Source organism: Zea mays, chromosome 5 (genome assembly GCF_902167145.1).
Source record: "Zea mays cultivar B73 chromosome 5, Zm-B73-REFERENCE-NAM-5.0, whole genome shotgun sequence".
Taxonomy (NCBI): Eukaryota; Viridiplantae; Streptophyta; class Magnoliopsida; order Poales; family Poaceae; genus Zea; species Zea mays.
This window is the reverse complement of record NC_050100.1, coordinates 195,791,298-195,814,538: the sequence shown is the minus strand read 5'-3', so window position 1 is coordinate 195,814,538 and position 23,241 is coordinate 195,791,298. Positions and strand designations below refer to the sequence as shown.

General features: G+C 43.3%; 1 protein-coding gene across 1 annotated transcript; it reads right to left on the bottom strand.

Annotated features, from left to right (window-relative positions):
* Positions 1-6,694: 6,694 nt before the first annotated feature.
* Positions 6,695-10,152, bottom strand: LOC100282562 (ribosome biogenesis protein NEP1). The gene is made up of 7 exons (NM_001155470.3): positions 9,685-10,152; positions 8,730-8,822; positions 8,278-8,422; positions 8,071-8,181; positions 7,908-7,990; positions 7,461-7,518; positions 6,695-7,006 (listed from the first exon to the last, which is right to left on the bottom strand). Exons 1-7 carry the CDS (start codon positions 9,973-9,975, stop codon positions 6,927-6,929), a joined length of 861 nt encoding a protein of 286 aa, NP_001148942.1. The 5' UTR covers positions 9,976-10,152; the 3' UTR covers positions 6,695-6,926.
* Positions 10,153-23,241: the final 13,089 nt, after the last annotated feature.

Below are 23,241 nucleotides of genomic sequence, written 5' to 3'. Positions count from 1 at the left end.
TATAGTATTGGTCTTCTACACCGTAATTTTGTGAGAATATTATAAGAAAAAACCGGTTGCTTTAATGGAGTTCCACCCAGATTAATACTGTTGTAAAAATCAGGTGATGCTTTCCCGGCACATCACTTTGAAGTTACACCAATTCTACTTAAAAAATACACAAAAATAATCACCGTTACTCAACTCGAAGAGATCTTTTATATTTTCCCCCAGTTTGATAAGAATAGAGATTTTAGTAAAGAAATCTTTTCAACGGCTTCTTTAATTAGATCTTTATTGTTTCTTTTTTTTTTGGCTAGCCGAAGATAGAAAAAGGAAAAATAGAAAAAAGGGCCCGACTCTAAATTAGGCACATGATATAAAGAAGTTGAGTGAGATATAGGCCCGGTTAAATGAGTGAGATATAGTCCAAACAGAAGGATTAGAGTAGAAACTAATTGATTTTATTCTATAATCTGTTAAATGGGTGCTAAAAGGGACTAAAACATATTTTTTACACCGGTTGCCTTCCTGCTTGTTACTGGTTGCCGCACGTACACAGTACAATGACATGGTGTCCTTCACATGAATTTAGACAAGGGGCATTTCAGTCTCTGTATATACTATAATTAATATGTTCAGAATCTATTTAGTCTCTATAATTAAACAGGGACTTTAGTCCAGATACTAAACTTTAGTCGTAAGACTGATGGAACCAAACGGAGCTATTTTTATTTAAATGGCTCTTTAAATAATGATTTAGAAGTGAATTTAAGAAAGACTCTTCAAGATGATATAATCTAGTGTAAGTTGATAGGAAACGAGACAAGGTGTGAGGGGAAAGGTTTTCAGCGAATATTAGTTTTATTCCTTTCCAAGCATGCCTACTCTCTTTCAAACATGCATTTAGGAACAAGAAAATAAAAGTAAATAAAATGGTCGGATGTGGTAGGGAAGATTTTCATTTTAGTTATAACATACTAGCAGATAATCATAAATCCTTACCATCAGAGGAACAAGATAATCATGAATCATTACCATCAGAGGAATAACGTAGCGAAAGAAGGGTGTATAGACGTAGTGGTAGTAGTACGTTCCTGCGAACCAGCAGTAGCAACACCTTCATGCTCCTTAAGTTTGTTGTCAATCAATTTCATAGCAATAACACCATTCTCTCTTGTACCAACATGTGCAGTGCGTTTGGTTGCAGAACGCATAGGGATAGCCAGGACAAGAACGTTTCCTGGCGTCCCCTTTCGTCTCTCTAATTTCGAGGGGCAATTGGGGATAATACTGAGACAGTCTTGTCCCAACCCCTGATCTTGAACCAAACAACCTTATTTGAAGATCATCTCATTTCATCCTGACCCGTCATTGCATGTGTACAAGTGACAAAGATGGGTAATTTTCCAGCTTTACTAAACTTGAGTTGGTTGAGCACCCCTTGAGGAGCTTCACAAAAATGGTGAATTTGATCGCTAGATTCACCAATTTTGTGAATATGGATTTCTTGAATTTGGACTATTTAGCCAACTTTTCGTGAAGTGGAGCTGTTTTTAGTAAATCTAGAGTTTGGGGAGTTGTCCTAAATAGATCACCCATCTTCTTAGCATCCTTGTTATCTTGGTCAATATCAGTATATCACCTTCATCCCCAACCAAACTGTTCCTTGAAAACACAAACATGGGATCAGCGGCTCGCTTCGTAAAAAAGTATCTCTCCCTGCAGTGAAGGAATTAGTGGGCCCACGCGGCCCCTGAAGCTTGACCAAGGTCGAAAACTTGGAGTTCGAAGGTCGGCTCGTGAATGGTTCGCGACCGCTCCTGAAACTTCAGAGTGAGGGACAATTATGAAGTCGGCACCGAGTGGCCAGTACCCTAGCGCCCGAGCGCCAAGGGCACTTCTAAATCGTGTTCGAGTCCCAACGAATGTCTGAATCATGGTTTATCGTGAAGAGAGGCGGCGAGCCACCAGACCCGGTCGAACGGGGTCGACAACTATATGAGTTGACACCTAGGAGTATGAGGACGGTTCCCAGCGGACCCTACACCTAGACCCTGTGCAAGGAGCTGGGGCCCACTCGAATTACTCGTTTGAAGCTCGTCGAGCGCCATGATCTCGACCATCGAGGGATGCATGGTGTACGATTCACCCTTCCCCTTCAGGCGAACGGAATGAGCGGGAAGGAGTAGTGAAAAGACGAGGCGCCCCCAGACGGATCCGTTGTAACTAATAGGGGACTTAGGGGCCCGTTTCGCAAAAGGGGCCTCACGCGGGCAAGTTCGAAGACTTCCGAGCACCATGATCCCACAGGCAACATGACCCAGCACACCCTTCCCCTTCCGATGAACGGAATGCGAGGGAAAGAACAATGGAAAAGGTGGGGGCCATCTCTCAGATAGGTCCATTATAAACGAACGAAGAGCTCAGGGATTAGATTCGCGTATGGGAGACTGAACGGTCCGAGAGGGCGCTCCTGCGCAAACAAGCAAAACAGTGAACCCCTGGTAGAAATATGCCCAGGCAACGATATAACCGTTCTCCACTACTCCCGATATGACACTCCCATTCCCTCCAGGGGCGCGTAGACAAATGAAGGTGAAAATGGTCATCTTAAGCATCGCTAAAAGTCAAAAATCCACAAGCTCGTGCGATAAAACTCACGGATCGCCCTCAAAACTACCTAAAGCTCTAGGAGAAAGACGCGGAAAACGAGGGAGGTCAATATAGACAAAAGAAGTCTCCATAGAGGCAAAAGACACCACTAACCTGTGACGCAGCGATCGGCCTCCTCCAGACGTGCGTGAAGACTTGCCACCTCACCATCGGCAGTCTCGAGAATAGTATTTGTAGCAGCCAGACTCTCCCGGAGATCCGAGGAGGTCTGTGTCTGGAGGATGGGAATGCCACCTTGACAAAAAGGCATCTCGAAATCCTTCCTCTGGCCCATCGAGATGACCTGGCTGCACAAGACGAAGGGGGTAAAAACAGCACAGTCCCAAAGACTCGGAAAAAAGGGAAAGAACTGCAACTCGTATCAATCATTCGTTGCCTAAGAGGCCTTAGGGCATGTACAGTGGAGAGACACCAAAACGGTTCTCAAAGCACAGGAGACAACTAATAGACTTTATTGTATAATGGAGTGTCTATAAACGTAGTCTATTAATAAATACAGAATTAAATGTATTTGTATAACATCAGATCGATAGAACAGACGACAAATTCGTACAGTGGGAAGTGAGGCGTCTGTTGCTACTTGGTTTACGAGCCAGAGGCGTCTCTTCACGGAGAGACGGCTCTAAGATTTTTTTGCAAATAACCCCCTCAAATATCTTAAGAGCCTCTATATTAAACACCACTGTACATGCCCTTAGCACCTGGGGGCGAACCTCAATCGGATGCTTGTTTAGATCCATCGGAATTCGGAAGTCAAGAATAAATTGTCTTTTCGACAAAGAGGATAGTGCAAGGTGTGGCAAGCCCGCTAGGAGGGACCGTTTATAAAGGTACTTAGGGAGGACAGTGCGACTACCAAACGTCGCGCATAGGGCAAGGCAACGGTTTGTACCAAATACGTGCACTATGGAGGTTTGTGCTTAAAACAAAGAAAAAATGGGCTCAATGCGCCCGGGAACATGGCAGTCAGAAAAGAGCGACAAAGTAAATGTCTCCCAACCCAGAAATAAACCCCCAAGGGGAGAAACTCTCCCCTGAGGAATCGGGGGCTACTGTCTGGGAAAAGATCTCCGGGCCCCTAGGCCCCGCCGGTAAGGGAGAGCGCGTGAGGGAAGAACCTTCGGCTGCGAGGGGCCACCCATCAGTGAGGATGCAAGGGAATCGTATACCCAGAAAGCACTGTCTTCGGATAAACACCGAGACAACGAGCCTAGGGTCGGGCGTGGCGGAGCAGCAGAGGGGATCGGGCGAACTGGAAGGAAACCATTCGAGTGGGTTCCTTGCTTGACCCGAGACCGACCCACCGTAAATAATCGTCCAGATTAACTACGCATGACACCAGGTCATAGTAAAGAGCTGGTCTGCCCCCCACTCATGAGCTATGCAACCCCTCGGCTTACAACGAACTCATGACCTGTGTAGCCCTCTGTTCAACGGCGCACTCATGACCTATAAGCCCCTCGACCTACGGAGCACTCATGACCTATCGAGTCTAGGCCTAAGAGCGCGAACCGTCCGCATTACCCGCAACGAGATGAGCCATGCCGAGACCCAGGCTACGGAAGCCAGGGGTCGACGTGGCGCAGAGATAGTAATGATGGCGCCAAAGCCACGCCGCCCATGCCGGTCACTTTAATGAGCATAGGCAGAGACAACAAGGCATATACGAACAAATGGCTATGCCACAGTAAATACACTTGGTTTTACCACGGTATAGTGGTTCCTTCTCGATGGAGCCACCGACCGTCGACCCCGCCTTGGCCTATAAAAGGAGGAAGTCAGCCACGAGGATAAGGGGTTGGCTGGCTGAGTGGATTGAATCTAGACGGACCAAGGCGAACCAAAGAAGACTCAAGACAGAAGACACACGCCCGAAAAAGATCTGAAGACCTGGAGGCCGGAGCCGAGGCTTAGTGTAGGACTCCAGTTCCATAGTCTTTAGGGCCACTCCCACATAAGAGACTTGGGAGTCTTTTCTTTGTCTCCCGCCCGCTTGTAACCCCTACTATGAGCATCGAGCAACAAAGGTGTCAGTAGTGCGAGCCACCGAAGACTCGATGCAGTGGCGTAGCTAGGATTTTTCTTTAGGGAGCCAACGCATATATAACTATAGTTGTAACGTGAATAATATAATATATGCATATATACAATATTTACTAGTCATAACAATTAACACATATATGCTAAGTATATAATAAATATTAAATTATTATAAGTTAACTCTTTTATTTTAGCCATATATATACAACTACAAAACAAATTTTCTTTTTGTTAGGGGGGCCATGGTCCCTGCCTTCCTTGTCTACGTCATTGACTGGATGTAGGAAATATTCTGTCCGAACCAGTATAACATACCGTCTGCTCAGAACACGTACATAGAAATTTACTTGTCAGAGCAAAAGTTTAAAACACCAAAAAGCACTTTCCTCGAGAAACCTGCCTTTTATGAACAAATACCTTTGTTTTCTAAACCACACCAAGCACCTTGTTTTGAGCTCCTACTCGGACCGCAAAACCGGATTCATGGGCATATATCTTATAAAATTCATCCATTGCATCTAGAGAAGCAAGCAACATTCCAACTTTTGACTTGAATACATCATCACATTCAGGTACAATTATCAAATACTGCAATTACACAAATAATTAATTTATATCACAAGCATCGTGCTAACCATCGAATGCGGAATATAAGCCAAAAATAACTCACAGCTGCTGCAAAGATTGGGCTTTTGGGGGGCGTTCTACATCCACTCCCAATGTGAGAAGGACCAGATGCTGACAGCAGTTCTACGGACAGAACACGAACAGAGGTAGGCAGTACAGCAACCATGGTATTGCTGCTGCCACGGATGCTCAGCGCCTCCATGGCGCTCGAACCAAGGCATCCTGCCTCTGTTGCATCGTGCTCAGGGACGCCTGGGACCAAGGCGGCCTCCATGGCAGTGGCACTACTTCTAGGGTCTCCCATGGCATTGAGGAGTTCCCGGAAGCCGTCGACGGGCGAAGGGCCTTCCATGCTGATACATGGCTAGCGCACTAGCAGAGCGTCGGACAATTGTTTTGCCCACCTGGAGACCCTGCCGCAACGGTTTGGCGTACCGATGGTCGATCAGGGAGACGAGAGAGAAGATTCATTTCTGATCAATCAGGGAGACGAGAGAGAAGATTCGTTTCTGATCAATCAGGGAGACCATCAATTTTCTGGTGTTGAAGCCGCAACGGTGGTTTTCGGGGAAAAAACGAAGTGAGGAAGGTGGGAGATGATTTCTGATAAAAAATCAGGAGAGAGAGATGTTTGATCACAAATGATAGACCTGGATTTAATATGTGCACCAAGCCCATGTACACTGATACGTTGTCTGTTGAGTTAGCCTCTTTTTATTCCCGCAGCGCTTTATAAAATACTGTTATACCCAGAACAGTGTTGTGCTTTCTTTTCCCATTGTCTGATGCTCTCCTTTTTCAGTGAACCAAACATTTTTTAAACGCGCAGTCTGAAACCACAGCTGTTATGTATCCAGATTCCAGAGTTTATGTTGTATGTACATGCTAGACTTCTTCTGTAACCAGAGTTTATCCAGTGTTACAACCTGCGTCATATGAACTATATATTCACATATTATTAATCTTATTGTAACAAATAATTACATGATAGCTACACGAGTCAGAATGCCGAGTGCATGTCATTGGATGAAGCTGGCAGCAGGTGAAAGGTATTTAAACAAGTCATCACCAGACAAATTAGTTAGCAAGATTGTAAATAGTGGAAGGCAATGTGTGTGAAATCCTCCTCTATGTTTGTATCATTAAAAATATCCCTGATTTATTGGGAGTTTGCTTGAAAAGCAATCAGTCTACAGCTACAAGAGTAACCTAGTGAAATAGTAAGTGGTACTATTGATTTTTAAAACATATTGAAAATATTCCATAGCATTATGAGAAAGATATTGTAACGAGCCAGCATTGGGTGGGGGGTAGGCCAGCTAACTAACATCGGCGTGGTAAACTACGGCACCGATCATGAGATGACCAGGAATAAGATCTGACACCAATGTTTGAGTTAACCGAAGTTTGGCATGCAGAACACTCAGTTTTTGCTAAAATGACTCTGAACAAACCAGTTTAAAGCCATGAATTGATGTCTAAAACACGTCATAATGCCACACTGAAACATTTGGTTTTAACTTTCAAACATTGTACATAAGCAGAGGGAAGTACATGTAAGATGTATATAATAAAACAAGATTCCCATGCTTGTCAAAAGTTCCTCATTGGATGTTCCACTTCTGCTCCAGGGCACTGCATATCCGATTTAAACAGCAGGCAGCACTGAGAGGGTAGTTGCAAACTGCACAAATGGGGGAAGTTGTCGTCAATATGGTTGAAAGGAAAACAAATACAGGTAAATAAATAATATGCAGACATTATGTCTTCTCAAAAATATGTACACCAAGGAAAAGAAACAACAAACAGAATAGAGACAGGACAATGACTATCCTTTTGTTCAAGCATTGTGATTCTCGAAGTATATGAGTTTGGACATTTATATTTGCTAGCTTTTCACTCTCTAAATAGGATGCTGGTGCCAGCTACTCAAAGTCAAAAGCAAGATGATATTTTCATCCAAACTGGTCATCAGCCCAAGTTGCTACCAAGCTACCATTGACTGCATGTGCATGCGAGCCAGTATAGAATAGAAGTAATTAACAACCAATCCATGGCGAATGCTGGAAAATAAAATATCCCCCAGATCCAAATTTTCAGCATACAACATTTTATTTTTCCAACTAAATGTCACTTACTTTGTATGTAATCATCTGTATATTCCTTGTCGATCTTTCCATGGGCCATGGCACCAACCTGGAGATAACATGCAGGCGGTATGAGATTATGTACAAGCGTTAAGGGGTTAAAACAGCTCAGCTTACAAGCACAGTGAACATGATGTGCGGAAGAGACTTGAGGATTCATATAGGGGGCATTAGTGGTGAAAGAAGCCAAGCTATACATCTTCAAAAATAAATATGCAAATTCAAGATGTTGGAAGATGAAACTTTGCGGAAATGTTTCATAGGCTCAATCTCATTGTAAAAGAGCTTAGAAACTTGGGCACAGGGTGGATAATTAGGACTTCTCACCAGTTCTTGAGAAACTTGTCTCTAAGGTTTGACACATTGATAACAATTATTGTGAGGCGGCCTAAAGAGAGTGATCCCTATCCAAGTACTAGGTGATGTTTTTTTACTCACCACAAACACAAGAGGTTCGTCGTCATTGGATTTGGCAACATAGTCAAACAAGTTGACTGACTTCTCAGCACTAAATGAAAGGCCTAAGTATACAAAAATGCATCGATTAGCATATCTACATGATATGAAATATTTTACATCATACTAAACAATAGATTCTCACCAATCTTACGTGCACCAACAGGTAGATAACGAGTGACAGGATTTTTAACAACGTTGAGAAGCTTCTCACGCTTTCCAACTGCCGTAATGCTCAGTTTTTGCAACAATTGTGCTGCCATATTATATAGTTCATTGCAATCAGCACAATTATCAAAATAACAGAAAAATATAAGATATAAAAGGTATAAGAGTTTTGTAAGTAACTTACACATTAAACCACAGAAACGTTTAAAGGTTCTTGGCATGCGGACATGAGGTTTGATTTCAAACAATACGCCCTTTTCAGTTCTCACATAAACAGCCTGTAACCTTCCAGCCTTAGTTAGAGGGCTATCAAATATTGCTAGTAGAGCCTGCAAAACATTTTTGAAACACACTCATCTAAGACAAGATGAAAAAGATGTCTGTCCAAATAATCAGCTGAATTATTGTTTGGCAGGCCCAACTAATTTTTTTACTAGATCACTGATGTTCTCTTTACAAAACAGCAAAGGATACATAGGTGATCAATTGGATAATACATAATAGCCATTAACAAAGAAAGTACTTGATAATTTTATATTGAAAATTTGCCCGATTTCCAATTGCTTGAAAAGAGGAATGTTTTTATCCATCTTCCAGTATGTTCAATATGTTCAGGATACAAGAAATTTACATTACCTGATGAATGATATCAGGCCTATAATCTGCAGGATTGCGATTCTGCTTCCTCAAATAATTCGCATGATCATCAGAGTTCAAAATTTGCATAGTCTGCACAGAATGGTAAAAGGGACTGTCAAACCAATATATATGGGGTCACAATCGTTTGTTTAGAAAGAGAGCATCCCAGATGTAAAGCTTGATTTTTTTTCCTGCAAATAAAACTGAACCCTTTATAAATGATTAAAAATGGCAATAAAAGCAATGGTCAAGTCTAGCAAATTAGGGAAGTACAAATATGCCTTTTTATATACGAGATAGAAGAATCTGTAAACAATAGACCACACCAAGTATACTCCGAGGTCAATAGTAATGTACTAATGTCAAGTTGACACTTCTAAATTTAATTTAAAAACTACTTACCACCGCAATTCTAGATGTGCTCTAACAATCTTTTGCTGGAAAAAATATGCATAAGCTTTGCCATAAACTGTAGAATGGAAATGACAAGCCTCACATGTGTCATGTAAACAATGATCCTGTACAAATTAAACTTATGACCATTCACTTGCAAGATGTCACCAATATCTCAACATGGTCCACACCAAGCCAACAATAAAACCATTTAATGTTGTTTAATCACAGTCACAAAGATATTGAACATTCCCGGTACAAGGCATACACTTAGTTTACTAACCAATGGTGTTCTAGCTTGCTTGTTTTCTTTCATCAGTGTCCACATTCTGTGAAGCGGCACATTTCAGTATCATGATAAGGTGAATAGTATACTAATAGTAACAGTAGCAGAGCCACCTCATCAATAAATCAATTGCTCCAAATAAAATCCCCCTAAGCTAAGGACGGGACTGAACTGGGCATGCACATCCAACGGAGCCAGAATGAAATTCGTTCTGGAACAGGAATATAGCACAAGAAAAAAGAGGAGTTTCTTGCTGCAACCGAACCACTGTACCTTGCCGACTTTGCCGACCTCGAGGCAGGCCCTCTCGAGTACGAAGATGGCGCCGGGTCGCCGCTTCCCATCAACCGTCCTGGGTAGGATTGGGAGCCCGTCCGCCGCCGCGTGCTCCTCCTCCCCCGCTGCTGCCTCATCCTCCTCGCTGCTCTTTTCCTCGCCGCTTCTCACCTCTGGCGGTGGCAGCTCCTCCGCTTCTTCGACGGGCGGGGCAGCGTCCGAGGCCGCCGCCGCCTCCTCGAGCTTGCGCTTCTTCTTCCGCCCCTTCACCGCGTAAGGCCGCCCCATCTCTCTGAGCCTCTCCTATTGCGACCTCGCCCGTGCGACCACGCCTCCACTCCTGACTGCCGCCCGCGGAGATCCGCCGGCTAGGGTTCAGCTAGCGTTCATTTGACACAAAGAACTCCATTTATATTTATATGGGCAATGACTAATATGTAAGCAATTATTAGTTACTAATCAGTTGTCCATGCGTTGTTATGGCTCGCAATAATACCCATGTAAACTATCCACAAAAAAGATCTCAAGATTTTTTTATTGATTGTCTTCGCTCTACGTATATTTTTTATTTGACTAACCGAGTGTCCGAGTCGACATCGTGGTAAAGGAAAAGTCATATAGACATGCGATCTCGAGCCATCGAATGGGTACCATAGACAGCTATAGGTGTACATTTGTGCCGGCCCAAAGCACGAAAAAAAGCACGGCCCAGATACGGCACGGCCCGAAATATTTTAGTGTCGGGTCAGGTTTGGGCTGAGGTCGCGGCCCATGGGCGGGGCACGAGCACGACCCGTTTAAGGCAGGCACGAAATGGCCCATATAGAGGCACGAAAATGCCCATATATTTTTTAAAACCACACTTCATTCCACACTTTCGTGTACTTGATAAAGAACACAAAGCTAAAGATAATGTCAGTTAGATTTTTTTAGCTTTGAATAGTATGTGATGTAATTTTATTTTTGTTATGAACATTAGATAATGAACTGAACTTACGAACTTTATATAGAGCTGATTATACTCTTTTTCTTTTTAACAAAATGATTTATAAACAAGGTAGTCATTGCATAGCTCTGGTAACCTAATACAAATATTAAGTTTGCTTTTGGTCAAATTTATTTGTCTTATTTTTATTTATTTTATTAAATTTGTTTTGAATTTCGGGCTCTAATGTGAATTTTGGGCCCTAGTGTGAATTTCGGGCCAAAAACTGAATTTCGGGCCAAAATTTTAATTTCGGGCTTTTATAATTTTGGGCCACCCGAAATGAGCCTAACACGTTTAAGCAATTACGAGCCGGGCCGTGGGCCGAGGGCTAGGCCCGTGGGCCGGCCCGGCACGGCCCGAAATTCAAACGGGACGGGCCAACCCGAAATTCAAACAATATGGGTCTTTTCGGGCTTGGGCCGGGCCGGGCCGGATGGCCCGAATGTACACCTATATAGACAGCAAATCAGGGACCTACATCCCTCGTATCTCCCACTTCTAAGGTTTCGTAGAGCAGTAAGGGAAGGGAAGAGGCAGTCATACATGTTCGTTGTCGGAGAAGACACGACGAAGACCTGGACATTTTGAGGCGACATAGGTAGTATATTGCTAGTACATACAGGGAGAGAGCATGCAAGCGGAGAAAGAAGCCCAGCCAGAGCAGCTATAAACCGAGAGGCACCCGCACCAGGCGTCAGTCCAAAAAAGGGTGAGAAAATGCGAGTGCCTTCAAGCGCTGGACCTGTCGAGGCGACACAACACCACCACCAACTCCGTAGTATATACCGACTGATGTCGTGCTAAGGGCTTTGATTGTCCAATATCTGAAATCTGGACTCGTCATCGCCAAGATAACCTAAGCATGACAGGCGCTATCGTGTCCTCCTCGGCGGCACACACAAAGAAAAGCCAGGAGCAAGACCCACTCGCCCGTACCCGCGTTGACGAGCGTTGGTCGGCTCGCGCCTACGATCATGGGTAGGGGCAGCAGGTTGGGGAGGAAGAACAGGGTGAAGGCCGGAAAGACGTCCGACGACGGCGAAAATGATGGTGCTTGCATGCTGTGAAACATCCTCATGGACGTGCAATAGCCACTGCACGGGTCGGTGTCGAGGCTAGTGTCGGACGAATACGGTGAGGAGGCGCCTGCTCCCACGCCCTCTGCCGAGAATAGGTGACGCGGAGGCGGAAGCATGAGGGGAGGGAGAAAAGAAGCATAATGGTGAACGAGGTGGCGGCAACTGAGTCGAAGACCATCATTATCGTGCGGAGGTATAGATGGTCAAATGGGTCGGGCTGGTACGGGGCATTACCCATTTAATATTATCTGGGCCAACCCGACACGATCGTCGTGTCGTTCTTGGGCCGTAGCCTCGGCTCGTAGTGCTGATACGGCCCGACACGATTACATATTTTTTATTTTACAAAAATTGCATATACATATATACAATTTATATTCAATATTAAAAACAATTGACCATGATGTTCTACTGGTTAGACGGTTTCACTCAGTATCTCCCACCCCTCTTCTATTAGGGCTTGGGTTTGAACCCTACTACCTCTTGCACTATTTTTTTAATATTTTACGCTGATTTAACCAAATGACCCCTGGCTAACGGGTTAATTTTAGGTAGATGTGAGGAGTTATTTGTAAAAATATGACGCGAGAGGACCGTTGAAACTGTTGCTTTAATATAGTAAAGATTAGGTGGCAACTCTCTTGGTCCGTTGGGTCTAGATCAAACCGTATGTGTAATTGCTGTTTGTTAGATGCTTTTTTATAAAGCTACATGAGGTGGTGGTAAACGGATTTAAATGCTAAACTATGTGGGTGATCAGAAGAAGAAAAAACGAATGATTCTAATGATTAGGTCTAGTTATAACTTGTACTCATCCAGCAAAAATATAATTATCAGGCTTTCAAACAAAAATTACCACACAGCAAAAAAAAGACAGATAGCCTATTTTAAATTCCATCAATCCCACTCAATCCACCCCTAACCAAAAATATCTTCATAGAAATTCTTTTTATCTTCAACATCTGTTGATTAAACTAAAATAAATAATTATACACGTAAACATTATGTTTATTATTCCTCTATTCTAAATTATAAGATATTTTAGCTTTATATATATACTGCTTTTACTATGTATCTAAATATAATGATAACTCAAACTTGTTATAATTTGCAATGAAGAGAGTATATAGTGCTCCTATATAGCACACATTTTTAACGTATAAACGTTACAATTACATTCTTTCTAGGACAAATTAGTGCAGAAATCATTTAAGTCACCAGTTGACAACATAGTTAATTTCAAAATTAAAATTATCATCACGGTACGACATCAAGGTATCGAATGTACCATCAAGCATCCTCGTCGGTGGACCCCATACCACAGGGCTTTCCCTACGGGATGCTAAGGTATGGCATGACATCGCCTTCGACTTACTCGACCACTACCACCATACCCTCCAACACCATGTTGTTTGCCTCCCACACCCCGCTAGCTCAATCGTTCTCATCCACCTCATTATTTCTCATTGACACTATCATTGTTGTTCAACTTCTTGATGCCACTAGCCCCATTGTTCTCGTAGCCCCTCACTCCTACGCCGCCACTAGTAGCCTCGACGACCATCGGGTGCAACATTCTTGATTCAGCAAGCTCGATTTCACCTCGCTCGAAAGGTTCTCTGAATTGGCTCACCCAACAATTTTAGGGCAATATATGCTTGTATCCGACCACATTTGGTTCGCATTGTAGCATGACGTACAACTACACACCCCTTAGAATCTACAGACGACCATGCATTTGGTCCGAGCGTACAAGCGTCGTATGGAGGCAACCTTGCCAGCCCCGACTATCGGTGTTTAGTGTCCGATCGCACACCGAGGGATACCCTTGCGGTGCTTCTGGGTAGCACAATGTTGTTGATTGTAGCTCAATGGTTCGTGCTTGGAGCACGAGAGAGAGAGAGGTGATTTTCTACAGGTTCGGGCCGCTTTGAGAGGCGTAATACCCTGTTTCCTGGGGTGGGTCTGTATGTGTGGGGTGTTACAAGTAGCATCTCCTGAATGGAGAAGGGCTAATGAGATGAAAATGACGGGGTTCCCCCTAGGCCTTATATACACGACCGTGGTGCACTCCCTACGTAAACGGTGATGACGTTCTTCCAGTATATCTCCTAACTAATAGCGAACCGACTTAACCAATCTTTAGAAAAACTCGCCGACTCTTCCCTGAACCATCCCGACATTCAAGGGTGCTAGGCGCGAGAAAGTCGGACGGTTTCTTGGGGTAGTGCACGATCTGATGGACAATCTGGGTTCGAGTCCATTGTCTTCTCGGGTCGACCCATTCCACTCGTAGTCTTTGCCCGGCCCACGATGAGATGGCCTTGTGGGGTAACTGGCCCGTTGAACCGTGCAAGGATCTTTCGCCTTCTAGTGGATCTGGGGGATATCTGTCCCCCACAAGTCCACAATATTTGAGTTGATTTTGAAATAATTGGCTAAAAGATTCTTGGTCGGCCTATGTGAGAGCACATAGAGGGGGGTGAATAGGTGATCCTGTAAAAATTCAACAACTAATAGCCACAAAACTTGGTCATAGCAATGTTAGTGCGACTAAGTAGTTGCGAAGCGAGTTCTTGTGGGCAAGACAATCACAAATAGATCAACACAAGAGACACGTGATTTTATCCCGTGGTTCGGCCAAGTGACACTTGCCTACTTCCACATTGTGGCGTCCCAATGGACGAGGGTTGCACTCAACCCCTTTCAAGTGATCCAATGATCAACTTGAATACCACGACTTTTCTATGATTATCTCTTTTTCCCGTTTGCGAGGAATCTCCACAAGTTGGAGTCTCTCGCCCTTACAACAAAGATCACAATGAAAGCACGGAGTAAGGTTGGGAAGAGCAACGCACACTAGAATTAAATCCACACCGCAAACACGCACACAAGTGAGAAGATGAGCACACAAAACACGCGCGGGGAGTTTACAACTCGAAAAGTGCTCCAATCTCAAGAACGATGAACGATTGCGTGAAAGTGAGGACTAGAAGTCTTAGAATGCTTAGAGTGTGCTTGAGTGACTCCTCCATGCGCCTAGGGGTCCCTTTTATAGCTCCAAGGCAGCTAGGAGTCGTTGGAGGCCAACAAGGAAGGCTATCCTTGCCTTCTGTCGGGTGGCGCACCGGACAGCCACTGTTCATGTCCGCTGCGTGATCTCCTTCCAATTCTGGCGTAGCCGACCATTGCAGATTCGTGGCAGTTGGCGCACCGGACACTGTCCGGTGCCCCCTGCCGACCGTTGGTGTGGGCCACGCGTCGCCCACGGATTGCACGGCCGACCGTTGCGTTGGCGACCGTTGGCTCACCGGACAGTCCGGTGCGCCACCGGACAGTCCGATGCGCCACCGGACAGTCCGATGCGCCACTGGACAGTCCGGTGAATTATAGCCGTACGTCGCCAAGCATTCCCGAGAGTGGCCAGTTCGCCGGAAGCCAGCCTGGCGCACCGGACACTGTCCGGTGCACCACCGGACAGTCTGGTGTGCCAGACTGAGCTGAGTATTGGCTGCTCAGATCCAAGTCTTTTTCTCTGTTTCTAGCACTTAGCCAAAATATGTTAGTACTCAAACCAATGTACTAAGTCTAGAAACATACCTTGTTACATGATTTGCACTTCTTGCTTGTTTGACTCATAACCAACTCACTTAGTATGTGTTGGTCACTTAATCACCAAAATATAATAGAAATGGCCCAAGGGCACATTTCCCTTTCATTCTCCCCCTTTTTGGTGATTTATGCCAACACATCAAAAAGCAATGCAAAACATGCAACATCGATTCAAATTGAAGACTGAAAGGGAAATAGGGTCAAACCTTTTTCCTAAATGTTTTTGGTGGTTGAATTGCCCAACACAAATAATTGGACTAACTAGTTTGCTCTAGAATAAATGTTCTACAGGTGCCAAAGGTTCACATCAAACCAATACAAAGTCAAAAGAAAGGGCTCAAAAGAAAGAAGCAAAGGAAACTGAAGTGCTCCCTGGTCTGGCGCACCGGACAGTGTCCGGTGCACCAGGGAGGATCGACCTCAAACTCTTCAGCTTCGGGTTTCCAGCGTAGCTTCGCTATAATTCACCAGACTGTCCGGTGTTGCACCAAACTGTCCAGTGCACCAGCGGAGCAACGGCTATCTGCGTGCAACGGTCAACTCTGACAGTGAACAGTGCAGAACAGTGAACGTGGCAGAAGTCAGAGCAGTTGGTCAGAGGGGCACCGGACTGTTCGGTGTCGCACCGGACTGTCCGGTGCCACATGAGGACAAAGCCTCCAACAGTCGACCAGCTCCAAGCCCTAACGACAAGATGACGTGGCGGCCCACCGGACACTGTCCGGTGGCGCACCGGACTGTTCGGTGCGCCCATCGTCAGCAGCCTTCTCCAACGGCTACAATTTGGTTGGTGGCTATAAATACCACCACAACCGGCCACTTCAAGGTGTGGGAGCCCAAGCAACATTCCAAGTCATCTAGTTGACATATTCAAGCCCTCCCAACCACCTATATTCATTGATCCATCCTATACACAAGATTTAGACCACTACAATCAACACAAGTGCCACAAAAGAGAGAGCAAGCAAGAAAGGGCTACTCATTTGAGTTTAGCACTAGTGCCTTGTGAGATTCATTGAGAGATAGTGTGTGCTACATCTTTGTGTTCATTTGCGCGTAGAGTTTTGACTCTCATTGAACTTCCTCCAAAGTTTTGGAGGCTTGTAAAGCTAGCAAGAGACACCTAAGTGTGTGGTGATCCTTGCGGGGTCTTAAGTGATCCTTGAGAAGAAGAAGAGCTCGCCGGTCTTTGGTGATTGGTAGAGAGAGGGAAAGGGTTGAAAGAGACCCATCCTTAGTGGACTCCTCAACGGGGACTAGGCCTTCGAGGGCCGAACCTCGGTAAAACAAATCACTCGTGTCTCATGTGCTTATTGCTTGTGATTTGTTTGTTCTTTCCCCTTCTAAGTTTTCTTGCACTATTCTTTGCTAATACTATTTGGTGTTGCTTTAAGTTAAATTCTCATATAGTGAAGCAACACATCGCAAGAAAGAACTTGTGTCATTGCTCTTCTTATCCAAGCCCCCTTGCTTTATTCTCATAGACCTATTAATCGTATTGTTTTATCAATTCCGCATTATTTGAAAGCAATACTCTTTACAAGCAAGGACTTAGTTTTTATACTCCGATAATTGTATATCTTGTTCTAACCACTAATCAAGGGATCTAGTTGGGGGATAAAGTTTTAATATTCAGGTTTCGCCTATTCACCCCCTCTAGGCGACTTTCAATTGGTATCAGAGCGAGGCACTTCATGTTGAGTCTAACAACTCGAAGTGATGGCTCGAAGAAGATACCAAAAGAACAAGAAGACCAAGGAGAACAAGGAGGTAACTCTTGAGATATTACTATCCGATTGTTCTAATTATGATTCTTGGTCTACTAGAGTGATAAATGCTTTTAGAACCATTGATCCACAATTGGAACAAATTTTAGACAAGAGTATTATTCCTCCTAGTTATGATAGGAAAAAATGCTTCCGAGGAAGATCAAAGATGTATACGCTTAAACTACCTAGCTTATGACATCTTAAGTAATTCTCTTAGCAAAGAAGATTATCATGCCTTCATAATGAATTGTGACGAATCTATTCATGATGCACATGATATTTGGACTAGAAAAGCAAATTTGATGAGTCCAAACATGATAGTTCATTTTGTGCTTCTACTTCCTTTGGCCTTTTTGATACTAACCCTTGCAAGGAAGAAGAAGAAAATGACCGATGGAGACCAAACGATGAATCCACCTCTCCAAGAGGTTTGTCTTCCCATTTCGATTCCCACATATGTCGTGTGGCTAATGAAAATGATAGCGGAAGCACAAACGAGGATGAGGAGGAAGAAAGAAGCTTCATGCAACTCTACGCTCGCCTAAGCCAAGAAGATAAGGCGGTCATGCTCAAACTTCTAGAAAGAGCGAGAGAGCAAAGCGAAGCTCGTCAAAGGCTAGAAAATGTTCTCTCCATGAAAATGCTACACTTTGACGAGTTGACTAAAGAACATGAGGAGCTAAAGTGCTCTCATGTTGATTTGGTCCAAAGGTATGAAACTATTTCAATTGAGCAAGATAACACTTTACATTGTATCGCTCAATTAGTAAATAGGAATGCCTTGCTTAAGGACAAGCTAAAAGATGAAAATCTAGCTTTTCAAGAAAAACATGATATGCTCCTATGTTCTCATGAAAATCTTATGGATGATCATATCATATTAAATATTGCTCATGAGGTTGTGATAGAAAACTTAAAATCCCAACAACCTCACTCATGCACATGTATTCAAATTAAAACTACATTACCATGTGCTAATGCTTGTTGTCCGTCGACAAGCAAATCTTCCTTTGAGCAAGAATTTGTAGGAACAAACGTTGATACATATCAAAAGCTCAAAGAAGAAAATGAGAGGCTAAAAATGAGCTTGACACAACTAAAAGGTAAGTGCATTGCTCAACCTTCTCAAGATAACCATGATCACATGGTGAAGAAGCTTGAGACGGGAACAACCGTGGCATGCACTAAATCCCTTGAAGAAAATGTCAATGACTTGAGGATTGTCAAGAGGAAGGAACAAAAGAAGAAAATCAATACCTCTTCCAAAAGCCTCAACCACGCCTCCATAGAAGGTAACATCCAAGGTAATAATCAAGTCACACTTCACACTAAGAGAAGTAAGAAGTGTAGTGAATGCTTTGAAAAGGGACACTCGATTAGGTCATGTCCCTATATTAAAAATGACTTGATCATTAAGGATGATAAACCTTGTTTTAAATGCTCAAAGAAGGGACACTTAATTAAGACTTGTCTATATTTGAAACAAAAAGGCATAGTGCTAGAAAAGAAAATATTGACTAACCATGTAGCAAGAAAGAAACAAGGAAAGAAGAAGTCTTCAAGACTTGAAGATCGCCTTTGCTACATATGCCGAAAGAAAGGACATCAAAGCAAGGATTGTCCCATTGGTAACAACCCCACTTCTAGCTTGTCAATTATTTCACATGTAACTAGGAAACCCAAAATTGCAACTTGTGCTAGAAAGGTAATGAGTTTACCAAATGCTAACACAAAGGACTCTTGGGTTCCTAGATCTTTGTTGACTAACCTTAATGGACCCATCAAGCGATGGGTACCAAAATATGCTTGACAAGCTTTGCAGGAAAAAGAGATGGTATAAAGCTTTGGGGTACTTGAGAGAGTCAACTCAATTTTTATTAACTCAAGCTATCAATCTTCAATGATCTATATCCAAGATTGACCAAAAGTTATTTTGAATTGTTATATCTAATACTCATATCATCTCGGGGAAGATATCAATGTTGTAGGAAATAAAGAATTAATCCTATGCCAAAAAGTCAAGGCCTACAACATGGAGGAAAGCCAAAGGATGGTAACAATTATGCTTCTAAGTGCAAGTATCTTAAATTATCATTTCTTATGTGTCTTGTGTAGTCATATAGAAAAGCACTTCAAATGTTTTTAAATTATGTCACCATTCTTTGAAGAAATTCCTCTCATATGGTAGATTGCATACTCATCATTTCTATTCTATGGCAATCTACATGCTTTAATTTATTGTAAGCACCTCATGGCATGCTTTTCACTAATCATCCTATTATTGCCATGTTCTAAATATAGAGAGATATTCCATGTTCTTAAAAGAATAAGGTGTCACGTAAGGAATTCAATTCCTTAGGACACTTATAAAGGAAATCTCTCTTTATATCTAGAAATCATGAGACTAATGTTTTTGTCTAAATAACCTAAGTAGTCTCACATGTAGAGAATAAGTTTCTCTTTGGAGATGCGTAATCTAACATGAAAAGAAAAGTCAATCCAATGATTTGTGTTGTTTTGCCTCTTGCTTAAATTAGATATGATTCTTCTATATTTATCGCTCTCCATGTTATGAATTAGATTTGTTCCCATAATCTTAAAGAATTATCTATGCTTGTTTTGTAAGCAAAATTAAGCATACATCATGGAATAACCTAGTTCATATTATAAAGTTTCCATGCTTTAGTAATCTATTTTCCATTCCTTATCAAAATGATTACACAAAGGGAAACTAGTGCTTGTATTACTAATGACATATCTCTTGAGCTTACTTATGAAAATCCACAAGAAAGTAAGTGCAAGCCACAAGCCTAAAGGGTTACTCTTCACCCAAAGGAAGAAAGGTAAAAGCAAAGGTATGAGAACTCATCTTCTTAATCAAATATAGTTCCGATCAATGGTTATTTACTCTAAATTATCATATTCTACCTATGAAGAATAGATTCTTTATTGGACTTAAGTTAGCCAGATGTGCATTCAATCTCATTCTCATAAAATGCACTTGTCCATTAGAATCTAATTCATGCCTTTGTTATATCTGTTCTCATATTGATACGCTATTAAGTCATGATAATAAATTCAATATGAAGAAGTAAAATTCCTATGATTGATCAAGATATTTAAAAGGTGCTTATTCTTCTTTTCTAATAATGTGCAATAATGTTAAGGATTTTACTTCATGTCTGTGTGACTTGTGAATGATGAATTGTTTATATTCCTTATCTAAAAGAAATCATCCTTCATCATATACTCCCTTGTGCTATTAACATCTCTCTTGAGTATTTTCAATAAGTTTGGAAGGAAAAAGAGACAACTACAAAGGGAGGACACTCAAATGAAAAAGGAAGACATCAAGAGCAACAACACCAAATTGGATAATGAGGTCTTCAAAACAATCATGGTGTGGTTGTAAGCACTCTAAATCTTTTTCATTGTGAGAATAACTAGGCATAAGTTATTTATTGCAAATCTTATAAGCCTTGATCAAGATGAATTATGCTTCTCCCTATTTGTCTTTAAAAGTGAGTCCAATTCTTTCAAACCTTGATGCATGTCTTTAGGGGGAGCATATTTCTATATCTTGATTATTTTGAGACTAATTCTTCATCTTAGTTTTCTCATATAGTCTCAAGTATGAGAATAAGTTTCTCATAAAGTATGCTTCTACATTTCAATTGGTATGATTGTAACTTTCAATGTTAAAGTAGCATATTTACTGGATTCTCCTATTTTAAGCTTGGTTGAAAATCTAATGCCTATGTTGTTCTTTTGATAGCATCTGTTGTTTGATCATTGAATAACTTCAATTAACACTTATGTTTCTTAGTGCCTCATATAATTTCAATCTATATCTCTCTTGATATGCACTAAGTTAAAAGGAGAATTCATGATATATTTATACAATTTGTGATCTACTTGATATATAATTGTCGGCGTTTCGAGACCGGGGGGTCCCTAAGCCGACGAGTGAATGTCGTCGCGTGCCCCAGCCCAGATGGGTCGACGCGAGACCGAGCGTGAAGGGGGGAAGTAAGGTGGCCGGAGATAGGCGTGAGAGAGGTGGAAATCCCGCGGCCTCCGTGTTCGTCCCGCGCCCAGGTCAGGTGCGCTTGCAGTAGGGGGTTACAAGCGTCCACGCGGGAGAGGGAGCGAGTGGCTTCAAGCGAGCGCCTGTCTCGTCCTCGTCCCCGCGCGGCCAACCCCCTCTAAGAGGGCCCTAGTCCTTCCTTCTATAGGCGTAAGGAGAGGATCCAGGTGTACAATGGGGGGTGTAGCATAGTGCTACGCGTCTAGCGGAGGAGAGCTAGCGTCCTAAGTACATGCCATTGTGGCAGCCGGTGTAACACCCCTGGTGTTACTATAACTAAAACTTGAGCATGGCATCATGAGCATTGGCATTGCATATGTTTGACTCACCTAGAGTGCATTCACTAGGCAAAAATTTCAAACAAGTTGTATTGTTTTAATGTTTTACAACTAGGACCCTGGATAGGAAGCTTTAACCCTAAACAGGGATTAAAGGGGTAAAACTTAACCCAAGTTAAGAAAACCTAAAAGCTTTAGGGTAAAAGTCATAAAATGACCCTAAGAATAAATTTGAATCACTTTTATACCCCTGGGATACCAGAAACCCTAATTGGAACCCTAGAAAACCCTAAAACCAAACCCTAGGGGCTTGTATGCAAAATTAGTCCACTTTTGGACTAAAGTGCAAAAACCAAGCTAAATAAGTATTTGAAGTCAATTGGTTCACAAATATGTGGACTTGAAAGCCAAACCCTAAGTTTTGGACTCATTTGCAAAAAGGACCTTGATTTTGACTCCTATGCTAAGTCTGAAAACAGGGTTGTAGGCCCAACTTTGGGGCTGTGTAGCTTTCAAAATAGTGAGAATTCATGATAGGTGACCACATCAAAGTTGAAGATCAATCATAGGGGAACAACTTTGTTTAAGGGTTCAAACCATGATCCTATGAGAAATTTGGAGAAAAACCCAATCAAAGATGGGCTGTCAGACTGTTTGAGGTTTGAATTTCAGAATAACAGTGTTATGAGATGAGCTTTGAGCTCGATTTTGAATGGGATCCAGTGACTTTTTGTGACAACACCATGTAGCAAAGTTGTAGCTGGTATGTAGCACTACAATTTTGATGCAGAGACTTGGACCTGTTGTCACATAAAGTTGGGAGAAAATGAAGCTCCAATGGGCTCTGTCAGGCATCTGAACTGAGCATCGCCATGGTACAGTAACCTGAAAGGATTAGAACGCCAGCGCGGCTTGCTCACCGCCGGCGACCTCTTTGCGTGAAGATTCGCGCCGCCGCCGTCCCGATTCGAGCACCGGGCTTGAAGATAACGACTGGGTGGAGAAATATCATCTCCCCGTGCGCTGGACGCCACTCCGGCTCGTCGCCGTGCCTCCCCCCCTGCTTACGCCCCGTGGAAGAAGCTTTTTCACCGCCGTCATGCCTTCGTCGTGGCCTGCCGCGTGGCTTTGGTTTCCACCGCGTCGTCGTGGCTTCTCACAGCCGTCAAATCAGCTCCGGTATGCTTGCCACGCCATTTGCCACGAACTCACCGCGCCAGGGATTCTTCCCTATCTCCGGCCGCCGCACATCTTCATCCAAATTGAGCACCACCGCCCGAGAACACTATAAATTGAGCCCCCGAGCAGCTGCGCTAAGTCATCCCGAAGCTATAGCACCCGCTCCCACCCCCAATCCTCCACCAGCACGCGTGAATTTCCCATTCTCCCCAAATCCGGTCTCCGCCGCCGTGAAGAACAGCTCGCCGCGGCCAGCTCGATTCTGGTTAGTTCGTGTCCTTCTATTGCTTGTTCTAGCACCCGTAGGCACCCCGCGAACTCCTCGAACCGTCCAATCGAACTAGATCACCACCACTCGCCGGGAACACCTTCATCCCTCTGTAATGTTCTCGGTCACCGTGGACAGGGCAAAGTAGAGTGCCATTCTTCAAATTAACTTAGGGGAAATACTCCTTAGGGGTTTAATCCGGTGTATGTCGCTCGGGAGCGCCGGTCACTACCCCAATCGGCCGGTCTGTTAACTCGTCGGAGCACGGCGGTGCGCGAGCGCCGTCGAGGACTT

Bases quoted from the DNA above. Each gene is read 5' to 3' on its own strand.
- LOC100282562 (NM_001155470.3), bottom strand. From the start codon at position 9,975: ATGGGGCGGCCTTACGCGGTGAAGGGGCGGAAGAAGAAGCGCAAGCTC. The intron at 8,182-8,277 runs GTAAGTTACTTA...ATAATATGGCAG, and splicing joins ACGTTTCTGTGGTTTAATGT to CACAATTGTTGCAAAAACTG. The intron at 7,007-7,460 runs GTAAGTGACATT...CCATTTGTGCAG, and splicing joins TACAGATGATTACATACAAA to TTTGCAACTACCCTCTCAGT.